Source organism: Etheostoma cragini, chromosome 16, assembly GCF_013103735.1.
Source record: "Etheostoma cragini isolate CJK2018 chromosome 16, CSU_Ecrag_1.0, whole genome shotgun sequence".
Classification (NCBI taxonomy): Eukaryota; Metazoa; Chordata; class Actinopteri; order Perciformes; family Percidae; genus Etheostoma; species Etheostoma cragini.
The window spans coordinates 9,874,025-9,888,349 of record NC_048422.1 but is presented as its reverse complement, the minus strand read 5'-3'; the positions used below and the strand labels follow the sequence as shown (position 1 = coordinate 9,888,349).

Below are 14,325 nucleotides of genomic sequence, written 5' to 3'. Positions count from 1 at the left end.
TGCTTAGAAATTAAGTGTTAACGAGCAGTTGGACAGGTGTACCTAATAAAGTGGCCGGTGAGTGTATATATATATATTCCTCACCCCCTGCAAATAGAAAACACTCACATACAAGTATACAAAGCGAGGATGTAAAGAGCTGGCTGGCACTTTATTCGCGGCTACAATGATCACATGCCCCCAATTGATTGGGGACTAAATGACTATCTCACTGCAATGCTTGATGGGAATCAGGAAGCTCCTCCCATAGACACAAATGCAGGAAGTGCCCAAAGAATCACATCACTCTCTTTTTTCCACCTTTTTCCACCTTTTCACTCTTCCACTGGCAATTACGCCCTGCTTTAACTTGCCTTTCTTGTATCTTTCTGTTCCGGCTTCATATGTTTCCCTGTTGCCTCCGTCCAGTTCTCATTCTCTATAATATATAACCTCATCTTCCCATCCCCTTCATCTATTATATCTTACTCTGTCTTTACTCATTGTCACCTCTTGTATCTGTTTTTAGAGAGGATGATGCATATGTGTACAGTAGCTCTTAGTGTTTGTTTTCACACACCAGTGGACGAGAAGAATGTAGATTTTGCTCTAAGGTTACAGAACAGCTAGATTCCAGAACAGAATCCCACCCCTCCAATACTTCTCCAGTTACTGTGTGTGTGTGTGTGTGTGTTTGTAACCAGATAATGGGTGTGTTGGTCTTGAGCCACATATAGTCGCACTAGGACTCTGGTTTGATGTTTCAAATATGGCTGATGTAATAAAATGTTCTACTGTTGATGTCCTCAGTATTTTGATATAGCTATCGGATGTCCCAGTTCTTGATTTGTAGCATCACATTTGGTGCAAATTGTATGTAACTGATGTAGTCACATTGTTCTTTGAGTAATACCAGTTTGGACCATGTGGATAGGATAGAAAAACTCTGTGCCGGAGTTGAGGACTAGATTTAGGACTGGAGGGAAAGCCAAACAGAGAATGTGATCGGTAAAATGTCAATTTGGTCAAAATTGAAGAGTACACTGGGCCGGACAGAGCAATAAATGTGATGTTACAAAAACAGATCTTTTGTTATCATTACTCAGCATATCAGACCTGATCAACAAGGCCAAAATTAGCATTTAGACTAAACAAAGCCTGAAACAAGTGACATTGGGATGTCCATTAGTGTACCTATGTATGATGTCTTCCAGCCTCTTCCCTTGTTCTTCATCCTGTTGCAGCTGTTTCCGCCGGGCCTCTTCTTCCTCCGCTCCCATTCCCTGGAGGAGCCATCGCTCACGCATGGCTTTGGACTGCGGAGGGGGACAGAGAAACGTTAGAGGACATTTCGTTTGTGGCAACCATTTTGTCGGTCCTCCTCTAGAGTGCATGTGAGAAGCTGCTCAAACTACAACTCATAGTTGCAAAAATGTCAACCCACTACAGCAACACCACAAGGCATCTTCAAATAGATCTTCTTGTCTGACACTTGTTATGACATTCTTAGACATCATTAACAGCCAATGGACCTCCATTACTGAAAGTAATTTGTGAATAATTTGTGAGATGACTGCCAAGCACAGCTACAACAAATAAACAGACACGTAGGCCCACGCATGCACACAGTTTTTACATAACACAGAGAGACTCCTAACTCTGTAAACTGTTACTCACAGGAAAACACTCGTTGCTAAACGAGAATGCCATGCGGCCAAGAGAGCCACAATACTTCGTGATATATGGTTATTTATCTTGTTACATGACAGCATATAGGTCAATGTTTATGTTGGTGTTTTACAAACTCAGAGGCAGATGTTCATCCACAAACAGGGCAGTTTTTCTTCAATTCCTTGAGTTCTTTTGTCCAATTTGTTTACCTTAAATTCCAAAGACTTTGCCTTGTGGTTTCATTTGGGACTCTTCTATTAGATTTTGCTTAACTGCAAATTAACTGAAAGGAATGAAAAACTTGTGCATTGTGTTCTTTCATCATGTTGCTGCGTGGGTGAGAAGATGGATGGCAGTTTTTGTCACACACTCATTCCTCAGTGGTAGAACTTCTCTGGCAAAGTGAAGTGTCAGCTGCTGCCTGAAGACACAGCGTCACACAGAACATTTCAACAGGGATAAAGTATAATTCCAGCCTTCTCCTCTCTTACACTACCTTGTTTCTGTTCAAATAGACTTGCCTGATGTTGACAGATGAATTGTGCCTACTCGACTCTGCTAATTGACATTTAACAGAGCTAATGAGATTGTCACGTCTCGTCTCTCTCTTTAGAGCAGCTCTGTCTGCGGCTTTGTCTCCAAGACACATTTGATCACGCAAAAGTACACAGCACAATGTTTACGTTAATAAAATGTACAATCTAGATTACATGTAGATTAGGCCCTTGCATTTGATCCCTGAACAATTTGTCTGCCCCATGGTGCATTAAATACACAGAGGTGGAAGTACCGTTCATCTCATCACACAAGCGTCACTGTTTGTCTTTAATGTTTTAAAGATGGATGCCAGAGCCGCGTGTTTATGTCTCCAATGTCTCGTCTCTGCCTGGACCTTTGTTTTGTTACCACAACAGAGTCGAGCGGGAACACTTAACTTCACCTTTGGCTGTTTGCTGTCAAACATACAGTAATGAGCTATGCCGAAACTCTTCCAAAGCATTTTACCACCTGCTGTCAGAATGTGGCAGTGGCTCTATGTTTGTTTGTGTCTGCGTGTGTGGCTTGCTGCACACCCACACGGCCAAGCTAAGGCTACATAGATTATGTGCATCACATATTCAGAGCTGTCAGACAGAAATATTTCAAATGAAAGTCAACTTATGTAAGCTGTTTGTCAACTGTACTGAATGAATGTGCTTCTCCAAAACGCAATTTAACCATTGAACTGAAATATAGTAATCACAAAAACTGCATTACCTTTGGATGTTTGTAGTTTGCAATAGCTAGTGTTCCCTGGCCCATTTGTTTCTTTTGTACATTTTGAGATTGCTCATTGCTCATTTTGTCCTCTGCCAATTCATTGAGATACAAATACCCCTGTTCATAGTAACTTGTTGTTGCTGTCTATCTTGAAAAAAGAGATTTTTTAATTCAATAAACTGTTAAAAAGTAACCTAAATTTGAAGTCTGGAGTTGAACTTAAAAGTTTTAAAGTCAGACACACTGGTGCAAATAGCCCTTATGCAGCTAGTTTTGCCCATCCATGCTGTGAGTTTGTCTTCAAATGGACTCCCAGGGATCATAGCAATACTATGTACGTAAGGCAGAGAAAGGATCATTTAGCCAGAGGAGGATGTTGGCCTGCAGCTGACCTGAACCTCTGACATCCCTGTGGAATGTTATTAAATAACTCCTACTCTTAAATGAAGTGTTATTACACCTAAATTAAGTTTTCTGGACTGTTTCGACAGTCAACAAAACAGCGTTGAATAAAGTTCTGTGGAATAATTGACCAGTTGTTTCCTCTGAGAAACAGCCTGCTCTCTGCTCTCTCTCACGCTGTTTAATAGACGTTCCATTTCCTGTTGAGCTCTGACACACTAACACTTTGAGATGGACTCTTAAAGAGAAGGTTTGGGGCTGTTTAGAAGGATTCTTTCAATCCTTTAAAAACAATCGCCATAAAACAGCATGAGAAAAAATCAATAATTTACTGAGGAGACGATGCTTCAACAGAAAGGTTAATGTTACCTTTACTCTGAAATCATCATGGTGTTTACATGGTCCTAACGCCTCCATTCTGAGAGCCTGGAAGCATGAAGCCAAGAGGTTCTTATCAAATCTCTGGGCTCCAGTCTCCATTTCCTCTCCCAGGCCACTGTGTCTCTGGAGAGCGGACTACAAAGCCTGCTTCATGCTGCCTGGCTGTGTGGCACTCAGAGCTAATGGCCATTAAATGGGACTGTGTGACCAGATGCTGATTGCATCTGGAGTTTAAGCCTGTTGGTGTTATATGAAAGAAAAGTCAACATAGCAGTACACTAGTTCTGTAGGGACTCCATAACACTAACATGTTTGGGTTAGGGCGCATTTAGGTGATATGCCCTACATGGATTTTCTTTTTCATGGGGGGCATGGAATTGATATATAATGTGAATAGATACACATTATATCACAGGCCATCTCACAAGGTTTTTATTAAAAAAAAAATCTTTTTTGAATTTTGAGTTTGGGATCTGTGGTGTTTCTTTATTCACCTTAAGATGGCTTGATAACAAGCTATTAATTTAGGTTGCATGATTTGCTGTGCAACAGGAAAGAGCTACCAGACAACAAATGGGGCGCCTTGGTGGCCTAGAGGTAAAGGCGCTGACCATGAACTATTGCTCGTCATTCGCAATCTCTTTCCCCACTTCTCCTTACTGCCAGCTAATACAGACATGAAATGACTAAAAAAACAATAACAAACTAGAACTGAAGTGATATTATAAAAATACAGTATAACAAGACAAGCTAGTAGTCTATAGTGTAGGGTTTGGTGTTTTTTTGCCCCCATCATCTCCTTCCAGGCAGCTCGGCAATGGTCATGTTTAGGGTGTAAGGTTAAGGTTAGCTGCCTGGAAGGTGACGAGCATAGTGTAGTGACGGTAGTGGTTTGAAATGTCAGCTGATGTAAGTTTTTCTGATTATTACTTTCCATGCAGAGTGACCCACATAAGGTCAAAAAAAGAAAAGAAAATAGACACTAGCAGAATGAAGTGTATCAGCAGCATTACATTCAAGACACACAGATGGGAATGTATAAGTCCTACGTATTCCTTGATAATAAATGTTGACTTGCAATTGATTCACTTCTCAGGTTCAAATCCAGGCAGTGCTGCGTCACCTGCACTAACCTGACCAGTAAGGCTGAGATTAGTTGGAAGGTATGTTGTGCAGCTTGGCCCAGACTGTAGAAATCTGGATTGATTAAACCAGAGTACTATAGCTTAACATTGAATTAATGGTTAAATGCCAAATACACCCTGTGTGCATGGCTTTAATTAATGTTTCTCTTTTGTTGATATTTCCATAAGTGGTGTTAAATACTGGAAAAGACCGGCATGTAGGAATCAAACATATTAAATATATAGGAGTCATTCATGCCAAGTGTGTTAAAAAGCCTTTAATTAGAGAATGGAATGCCTTTTTATTGCAAATATTAAAGCTACCATACATTTAATTGAAGTATAATGGGTTCCCACAGCTGTTTCCCCACCCACCTGGCGTGTGTGGAGCATTTAGAGCTGCAGGTTTGTTCCTCTTAAAAATGTAATGAGAAAACAAAAATCTATGATGATGCCTAGATCTGGTGTGTCTCATCTTGACAGGGCCGTGTGCAGCTTTAGAGGTCAAGGGACTAATTTTTCATTGGTTGAAAGGTTCATATTTTTAAACTCACAATCTGTCAGCAGTTTGTGTCCCCGTTTACGCACTTCCTTACTATTTGAACGGCAAATCAGTGTTTACTTGAAACACAATCTTGGCTTAGCAGTAGTGCCTGGCAGTAATTATTAAGGGTGTGTGTTTATGTGTGTTTGGATTTAATTGTTTTTCTGGAAAGAAGAAAACAGCCAAGCCTGCCCTGCTTGGCCAATGGAAACTCTAACAAGCCAACACTCCAGGAGCATTGAGATTTGGATGTATCGATGGAAGGAACCGCTACCTGTCAGCCAGAAACACACACATTTATCCATGCAAGCAAGTCATTAAACACACGTGTCTGCATGTGTATAAGCAGCATGCAGGATGAGAAAAAATCTGTAAAGGACGGGACATTAACCGGGACACTCAAGAGGGATTGAGTAGAGGAAGAGAGATGAATGACTGTCACACACTTATCTGTAAAGCTTTCTTGTGATGACTCCATTCATCTGCTAACCTCTACCTGAACTCTCTTCTTTACCTTCGCCTCTACACTGACCTCATTCCGATCTCAACCTCAACTCAACATCTGACCCTTAACTAACTGTTATCTCAGGTCTTGACCAATGCTTCATCTCGGATCCCTCACCTACAGCCGCCCAGACTCGTGCATTGTTCAGTCCAGTTGTAAATCAAACAGTAAATATGTTATCACGCATTTAGGAAATTAATATACTGCTGTAAATAACACAAGTAAGCAGAGAAGCCCGTAATCCTAATGCAGGATGGTCATATATCCCAGCAGACATGGAAGTTATGCTTACTCCATTATCACTGCACCATAAACGCAGCACAGTATCTTATGTTTTTTGTTGCTGACACTGCTGATTTGTCTTTTAGTTATTTTTCTCAGGTGTTTTTTTTATGTGGATACACATAGCCACTGAATGAAGACAGACTGTAGATGGACCTGCTGTAGCACAATACACACTCCCTACCCTCCCTCTTCCCTCCCTACTCCCTACCTTAATAAACTATGAAAGTATAACTAGGGAGACATGGGATCCAAGTATATTTACATACACCTACACGTACATTAACACACTCACATAAGTAAACGCTCAGACAACAGAATTGACAGCAATGTAGCAAACACATATCTGGAAAGAAAGAATAGTAAAAAGAAGATAACATCCAACCTTACGTCCTAAAACATCTGTAAGCCAGTTTTCCTCATTGCCTCTATCCTCCCTTTGGATACAATAAGCTATAAATCTTTTAGCGACCCCATGTTTTAAATATACTGCCACTCCCTGGGTGGCTCGTTAAAGTCATTTCAAATTGAATTGTAAGATCAATTCTTAATCCTAGATCCTCCTGCTAATTATAAAATGTACTCTCACTCACTAACTCGGTAATTCAAAACTAACTTCTTATAGAACGCACGCACGCACACACACACACACACACACACCTTGAGATGCTGTAGTTGTAGAACCAGGTCATCGAGCTGGCTTCTTTTGTCTTCAATCTCCGTTTGCCGTTTTCGCTTCTCCTGTGAGACCAAAAAACAGAAGAGAGGAACATCAGAGCAGGTCAGATTTGTCAGTAGTGTGATTACTTTTCATTCTTTTCTTTTTATTGGCGGGCAGTGAAAAAAAAAAGCCTGAGTTGAAATGGAACGGAAGATGCTCTAATGCACGCTGGTGTATTGATTGAATGCTTTAATGTTAATGCTGATCATCGGCATGACGTGATCCCATCGGGCCATTCAAGGTATTCATACATTCAATATAAAGGTGAGCAGAGATTTAATGACTTCTTAAACAGTGTTCTGTCCAACTCAATTTAAACTGTCACAGTCTTGTTTAGTCTACTACGTGGGTGATGTCACAGAAGTTACATAACTGACGTGTCTCCCCTGTCTATGGTTTCCACAACACAGCAAAAGTTAAATGAGACATTAACATATCTAAACAGGCTGTAACTCAAAAACTGGACTTCTTTTTACGTAACAATATGTTTCTGAAAGAATATACAGTAGAGAGTTGGACGGTATCCAAATGTGGATACAGTCAAACCTCTTCCCTTTTTTACTGTGGTACACGGTATTGCCGTGACTAATTTAAAATTACGTAAGGCTCAGACAGGCGGCTAAACTGTTGTCTTGCAGGAATCGTGTTCTTCTTCGAGACTAGTTTTTTTTAAATGATAGAGTTGAAACTGTTACCGTTGCTGTTTTTAAGACCCTGCGTTATACTGTATTACCGCCCAACCCTGAGAGTATATAATAACCCAAAAGGAATCCATGATTCTTCTCATAAGTGCAACAGCAAATCACCACTTCACTGACTCTATCTGTACCGTTCTGTAGGGAGGCAAATGATCCCTGGGAAATAAATTAATTATTAGAGGGCTCGGAAGTCAGAGCTTTTTGAGGTTTTAGAGGGCTCAGCGGATGGATTAGGCCTTGAAGCTTCTAAACGGCGCTGAGGCTGAACTTAAGGCGGGGAGAACAATCCTTAACTTCACGTGGAGATGAAGGAGGTTGATGTTTGGAGGCTGGGCTCATGCGTGGGAGGTTTCAAATTGTCATAAATATACTGGACAGACTGAGGGCAACGCAAAGTTCTTATATTTGAATTTATTTTGACAAAAATGCATGGGAATATAAACAAAGCAGATCCCAGTACAACCAAGTTTGGGGCTGAAGTGCATGAGATACTGCAGATGTGTTCCTAGCTGTCTCTCTATGTCTCTCAGTGGGAGCAGAACGAGGATTTCTGGGACATTTCCTGTTGGCTAAATATAACCATCAGGGAAAACCCCAAAATATGAATAAACGTCAGACCACCTCTCAAAGGGATTACAACTGAGAGAAGGAAAAAAAGCACAGAATAGCAAAGTGTGAAGGACAGATGTAAACAAAAATGCATGGAAGGAACATTGAGTCGAATAGTTTTAATAATTTAATTTCTCTTACTTTGAAGGACTCTGATTGATCATTAAAATCAGCAACTCTACAGCATGTTGTCCACATTTCTGTTTTCCATTTTTTACTGGAAGAGACTGGTCTCACTAGAAAAATTACAACTTGTTCGTCTGTTCCAACACTTCATACAGACCTGTGGCTGTATAAATAATGGCTGTTGCAATAGCATGACATTGTTATGAGACCGGCAGTACCGTATATGGAGGAGGCTGGAGCAGAAGGTTGGGTCCACAAAATCATCTGACTGTGACAAACTCAGACGGCTCTTTGCATCCCTTCTTCCATTTACAGTTAATAATGATAATCTTTCCCTGACTGTAACCTAGAAGTTGTAGTCACCTAAACGTAGATCAATCAGAAAATGGAATATGAATGGCTTTAGATTGGTCAGATTGGGTTGATTGGAGCATTTCATTACAGACAGATGCCAGAACCTGGCTGTTCCCGGCCACCAGAGGCCCCGGTCTCTGGTAAACCATAGGGAACAAGGGTCTTTTGAAAAGAGATAGACACAGCGTTTTGATGTATAGGGACACATTGTTTGAGTGAAACTATGATAAACTGACCTGATGTTTTTGTTTAAATCAGGATAAACAATGATCCTTCTGAACACCAAACCACAGACTTAAACAACTGAATGGGACAGAGTAGAATTACTTGACTTCTTCAGTCTTGCTGGGAGAACACGTCACAAAGCTGCACATTGGTTGTGAAAACATCTGCGCCAAACTCCGTCTCTCTCTCACACACACACACACACACACACACACACACACACACACACCACAGCAGCCTACACGGCAGCATTTCCCATGGTTTGTAAAGTACGGTCAGAGCTATGGTCACCAGATGTCAAGGAATGTTGGTCATGTAATGGGCAAAACACACACACACACGCACGCACTCAAACACACATCCACAGAAACACACAAAAGCAAATCCAGTCACAGTCACAGGCACGGATATGTACACACAGATACCAGACACTAATACTGTATATTCTCAAAATCAAACAGTTCTCAGTCACGTTGTGTAAAACGTGCAGTCCCATCCACAGCAGTTATCTGCTAAGAACACAGGATTGCAAAATGAATATGAAAATTGATATGAAAGGGCCTCTGAGACTGAAAAAAGCTCTTTGGCAAATGACACAGACTCCTCATTCATCTCATGAGGCAATGCAGTAGAGGTGCCCACCACAGAGGGATGTGGAAAACAGATACAAAACTAAAGGATGGCATTCTTGTATAAAAAAAAAAAGCTGACACTGGCTCTACTATGCATGCAGCGCAATGCAACATAGTCTTGCATCATTTCTCAACACACTGCCTTAGCCAATCTAGCACCTCCACATGCAGTACAGGTATATCAGGATACCCTGCAGCATACCTTTTAGCAATGTATTAGTTTTACATTTGATCTCACATGCATTGATGCAGAGAAGTCAATTATTGCCATCGTAAAAACTGTAGTACAGTCATGCCTCAAATGGGAAACCACTGTGCGGGTTCTTGGCTTTAACTGAGATTTGCACGATCTCTGACAAACACGAACATTTAGCTTGAGTGGCCGTAGTGCCACTCAAGGTGATGTCAAGATCAAGCATTAGGCCGAACCATTCACTCTGGTGTTGGCTGGTGGTGAGAGCTTCTGGAAATGAATAAAACGTTATCTCAGAATGTACTGACAGAGGGTAGTAAGGCCCTACTCATACAGTAGTGGGCTACGGCATGTTTTGTGCCATTGTTCCCTAATCGGCCTGAAATGTCCTCAAGGTTTTTTACAGATATGGAGTGAGGCAACAACAATACCACGGAAGTTAGATCAAATACTGCAAATTTACACCGTTTAACGAAGTCACACAATATTTTTTACCATGATACTTTATGTGTGTATATGTAAACATTTCTAACAAAGTGCTTCTTTGATTTTCTTCAATCGCACTTGAACAAATCAAATCTACAGTTTAACTGTGGGGGACTAATCAGCTCTTTGGGGTCATAGAGTTTCTATGAAAGAGTGTTGCATCAGTTCATCAGCTCTCACTTCTTAATCAAAACGGAAATGAATTAACAGGAGGGAGCATATAAAGATGAACGCCTTGTACAGCGGAATCTAAACCATGCTCTGTTCACTGTATCCCCCCCCCCAATAGAACACATCCTCCCCCTCAGGAAAATATGTTGACATTCTTGGCTACACACTCAGGACTTCCCACACTCTGACTCGGTGAGTGTTTGGCCCTACTTGGCTTGCTGCTTAGCTCTTATACAGAGGACATCACTTTTCCCCCTACTGCTGACATCATCCAAAGAGTTGTAAACTAATATCAAATTCTGCGTTCAATATTTAAAATGGCCAAGCCCCATTGGCCGAGCAAAGGTCCCATGGACTAAACAGAATTTAGTAAACTCTCATCCCGCTGGGTTTAAACATTTTGGCAAAGGAGAGGGGGTCATAACGGTTCATATAAACAATGTTCAGCACAATGAACTTTCACTCTTTTTCTGTGGTGTTCATACCATAAAAGACAGATTTTAACCTGGTGGTCAATGTCTGATGTTCCTTCAAAATCTAACCCCTTGTTCTTCAAGGTGGTTTTCTGTTTAGATGTAGTATGTTTTCAGCCCTAAAAAATTGTTCACAACTACACTTGTTAAAAGGACAGACACTGTGTGTTCATTCATTTCCAGGCAAATGGCATTATTATCCCAAGGACAGAAAAACAGAACTTGACTTACAAGCAGGTATATATACGGGTTTAAGCCTCCAAGGTTGGCCTCATTCTTTGGATAATAAAAAAAGTGAATAAAGCAGATGACAAAAGGAGCAAATCCAGACATAGCAGGAAATGAATCCTTGAACAAAATCCTGACTTAAAGCCGGATTCACAATTGTTTCACAGAATATTTAAGTGGGACGTAACATTAATGCAGAGAGACATTCAAAATGGTAAACTACCAGAAAACCCCTTTGATTGGAAGGTCCAAAACTCTAAGACGATTTAATGGATGTATTCATCCTTTATACTGCATAATAGCATCCAACAGGTTTTTATTGACCAGAAAGTAAAAAAGGTTAAATATGTTAACATGTTATTTTAATTCAAGTTTAATTTGTTTTTTTGGGGATTAGTGGTCCACAAATCTGTGTATGAAGCTATAGTAGAATGAGATTTAAAACTAAGACAACCCATTAATTTTCAGTTTAACTCTTAATACAAAGCCGTATATGGTATTCATATTTACATTAGTAAGCTACTGGACATTGTCTTTCAAAACGTGACCTGCACGAAAGAGATGAAAAATGCCAGATTCTGAAAATGCACTTCCAAATGTGTCTCTGTCCCCGCACATGTCAAACTAAACTGACGCCCATGTAAACAGCATCCTGCATCACTGATACACACACGCTTACACTATCGGCATGAGGTCACAAACGGACGTGGTAATAATGTGTTCAAGCAGGGATTTAAGTGTTGGATTTAAAGTTCTGCTGGTGTTGAGACGGCGAACAGAAGCGAGCTGCAGATCAGATTGGTCACATTCTGCACATGCCGACACACCCAGCAGAGACATCTGACAGTGAAGATCATCTTCCATTCAGCGTGCGGCCATAACTGAACGCTTAGAGAACAGAGACTGAAATGGACCTGTGGTTTAAAGGTCACAGGTTTGATTCTGAACTTAATCTGCTGGGAAAAAACAAACAAACTTTGGATAATCTTTGAACCATGAGCCAATACCTAAAAGGTAAATGCATACCGTAAATGTAGTGTTGAAATGATTAATCGATTGGTAATCCACATGGAAATCATTTTGTGGCAATGAAGAAAATAATCAGTAGTTGCAACAAACACCTGCAGGCCTACAGTGTGAACACGTCCATTTTGCCATTAGAGGGGACTATCTGAACGTGATGTCCTCCTTACACAATACTAACTTGTTAAGTCCAAAGCGAATCGAACATTAACCATGCCACTCCTTGGGCAAGGGTGGTGTCAATAAATGTTAACTTAGCACATCCCTAAAATGTCATGCATGCCATTGTCATGCGATAGCAGCAGCTGGGGGTGACTATACTCAACATGTCCATATGGAGGAGACACAGGTATGCAAACCTTTGCATTCACATGGACAAACACAAAACACAAACACAACATATTACAGTCTTTGAATGTCGACAAACAATGCCACTGCCATCCACAATTCGGAGTGTATTTGTTATCAGGAGAGTAATAATTAGACCAATATAGTGTTGCTGCATTCACAGCTGTACGTGCTAAAGTTACCTTTGCTGCGTGTCAGTGGCTCTGCCCTCTCCTCTATGTATCTGTCCTGTCACTCTGCATTGTTTACTATCCAACTGAGCTCAAATGTCACGAGAATAATTTCAAAACCAGCAGTGTTCACTAGAGCTGCATTCCAATCTCAAGTCTCTGTGAACCTTAAACCCACTCTCGCTCACTCACACACACACACAAACACACACACAGACAAACATGCCAGAATGTCCAGTAGGTCCAGGACAGCTGCTGCTAATTTTAAATGGCATGTACTGCCTGGCATGTCCCAGACCCCCAGACCCCCTGCTACCAGACAAACCACACCCCCTCTTCCCCCTCAAAATGACTTTGCCCCAAGCACTCTCCCCACCCCCATAAAGCCCATAAACTGAGCCTCTCCAAACCACTCCAATATTCAAAACCTAAGACACTAATTAAAAAAGACTATTTAGCAATCACATGTGACGTATATTAATATGCACTGAAACTGATGCAGTGACAAACGGGACTTATCGTAAAGTAAACAAACAGCTGTGTCATTGCGCTGTCTGCATATACAGGATTTCCAATATAATGGAGCGGACGGGGGCAATCTGACAACACATATGTCTTTTCAGTCAACTGGACCAAACAAACCAGATCCCACGTTAACTAAACAGAAGCAAACATCTCCTGTATAGGCGTGAAATATTAGATTCAGCTGCACTTCTCCAGGGCTGGAAAGTTGTGTTCAGTTTCCCGTCAGACAGAGCATGTGAACACCATAACAGTGCAGGGATGTGTCTGATTTAGTCAAACATGTGTCTGATTGCGAGCAAATAACGGACACAGGGACAAACAATCTCCTACAGTTTATCCAACAGTCTGCAGCAGTTTATCCAATTTCCTGTATCTGCTGTAGTAAAGATAAAATTGCTGCAAATAAAAGACTAATCTGTAAAAAATGAACTACTCACTTTTAAACTGTAAGAACTTTAAGTGGGTGAAATAGTTATCATTGGAAACCAGTAGTAGTAGTAGTAGTAGTAGTAGTAGTAGACCACGTGTCAGCAACCTAAATCAATGTTCTCGATATTGTTTTCAGGGGTTTTATGTTGTCAATATGTCAATCTCAAAGTGAGTAAACTGCACAAAGTGAACCTACACATGCCTGCAAGCAGCCCAGCCCCCCACTCTATTAACTTCTCTTAACGCAGCCTATTACCCCAGCCCAGCCACAAATCTCAGCATGCAAAGGTCTAGCTATAGCTTCCCCCTCACCTTTACCCTGCCCTACTCACATCCTTCTGTTGGACCTCACTAAGTGGATCCAGAATGACCGGGAGTTACACAGATTACTTCACATTTCTCATCCAAAGAGATCAACCTGTGGTCGAATCCTGGAAATAAAACAACTTATAATTGCAAACTAGCCTTGCGGCTAATTATACTCACAAAGCAGCAAGTGAGACAATGGGCACAAAGATCTAGATTTTAAGCTGAAGGTGAACACACAGGCACGCACACAAACCTGCACACACACACACACACCCACACATGCACATAAACACACACACACACACACACACACACACACACACAAACAAAATCAGACAAACACCCACAAGGCTGCAGACCGTCTGGGGCCAATTCTGAGGGGAGTTAGGAAGTGGTGCATGATGAGTGAGATGACGGGTGTGTGTGTGTGTGTGTGTGTGTGTGTGTGTGTGTGTGT

At 41.1% G+C, this 14,325-nt stretch overlaps 1 protein-coding gene across 2 annotated transcripts in view; it reads right to left on the bottom strand.

Annotated features, from left to right (window-relative positions):
* LOC117959560 (A-kinase anchor protein 2) overlaps positions 1-14,325 on the bottom strand; it is an 84,890-nt gene that overhangs the window by 54,765 nt on the left and 15,800 nt on the right. For both annotated transcript variants that reach the window (XM_034896773.1, XM_034896774.1), the window contains exons 3-4: positions 6,809-6,889; positions 1,174-1,295 (exon numbers count right to left, since the gene is read on the bottom strand). In XM_034896773.1, coding sequence (XP_034752664.1) covers positions 1,174-1,295; positions 6,809-6,889 — 203 coding nt within the window. The remainder of the gene's footprint in view (positions 1-1,173; positions 1,296-6,808; positions 6,890-14,325) is intronic.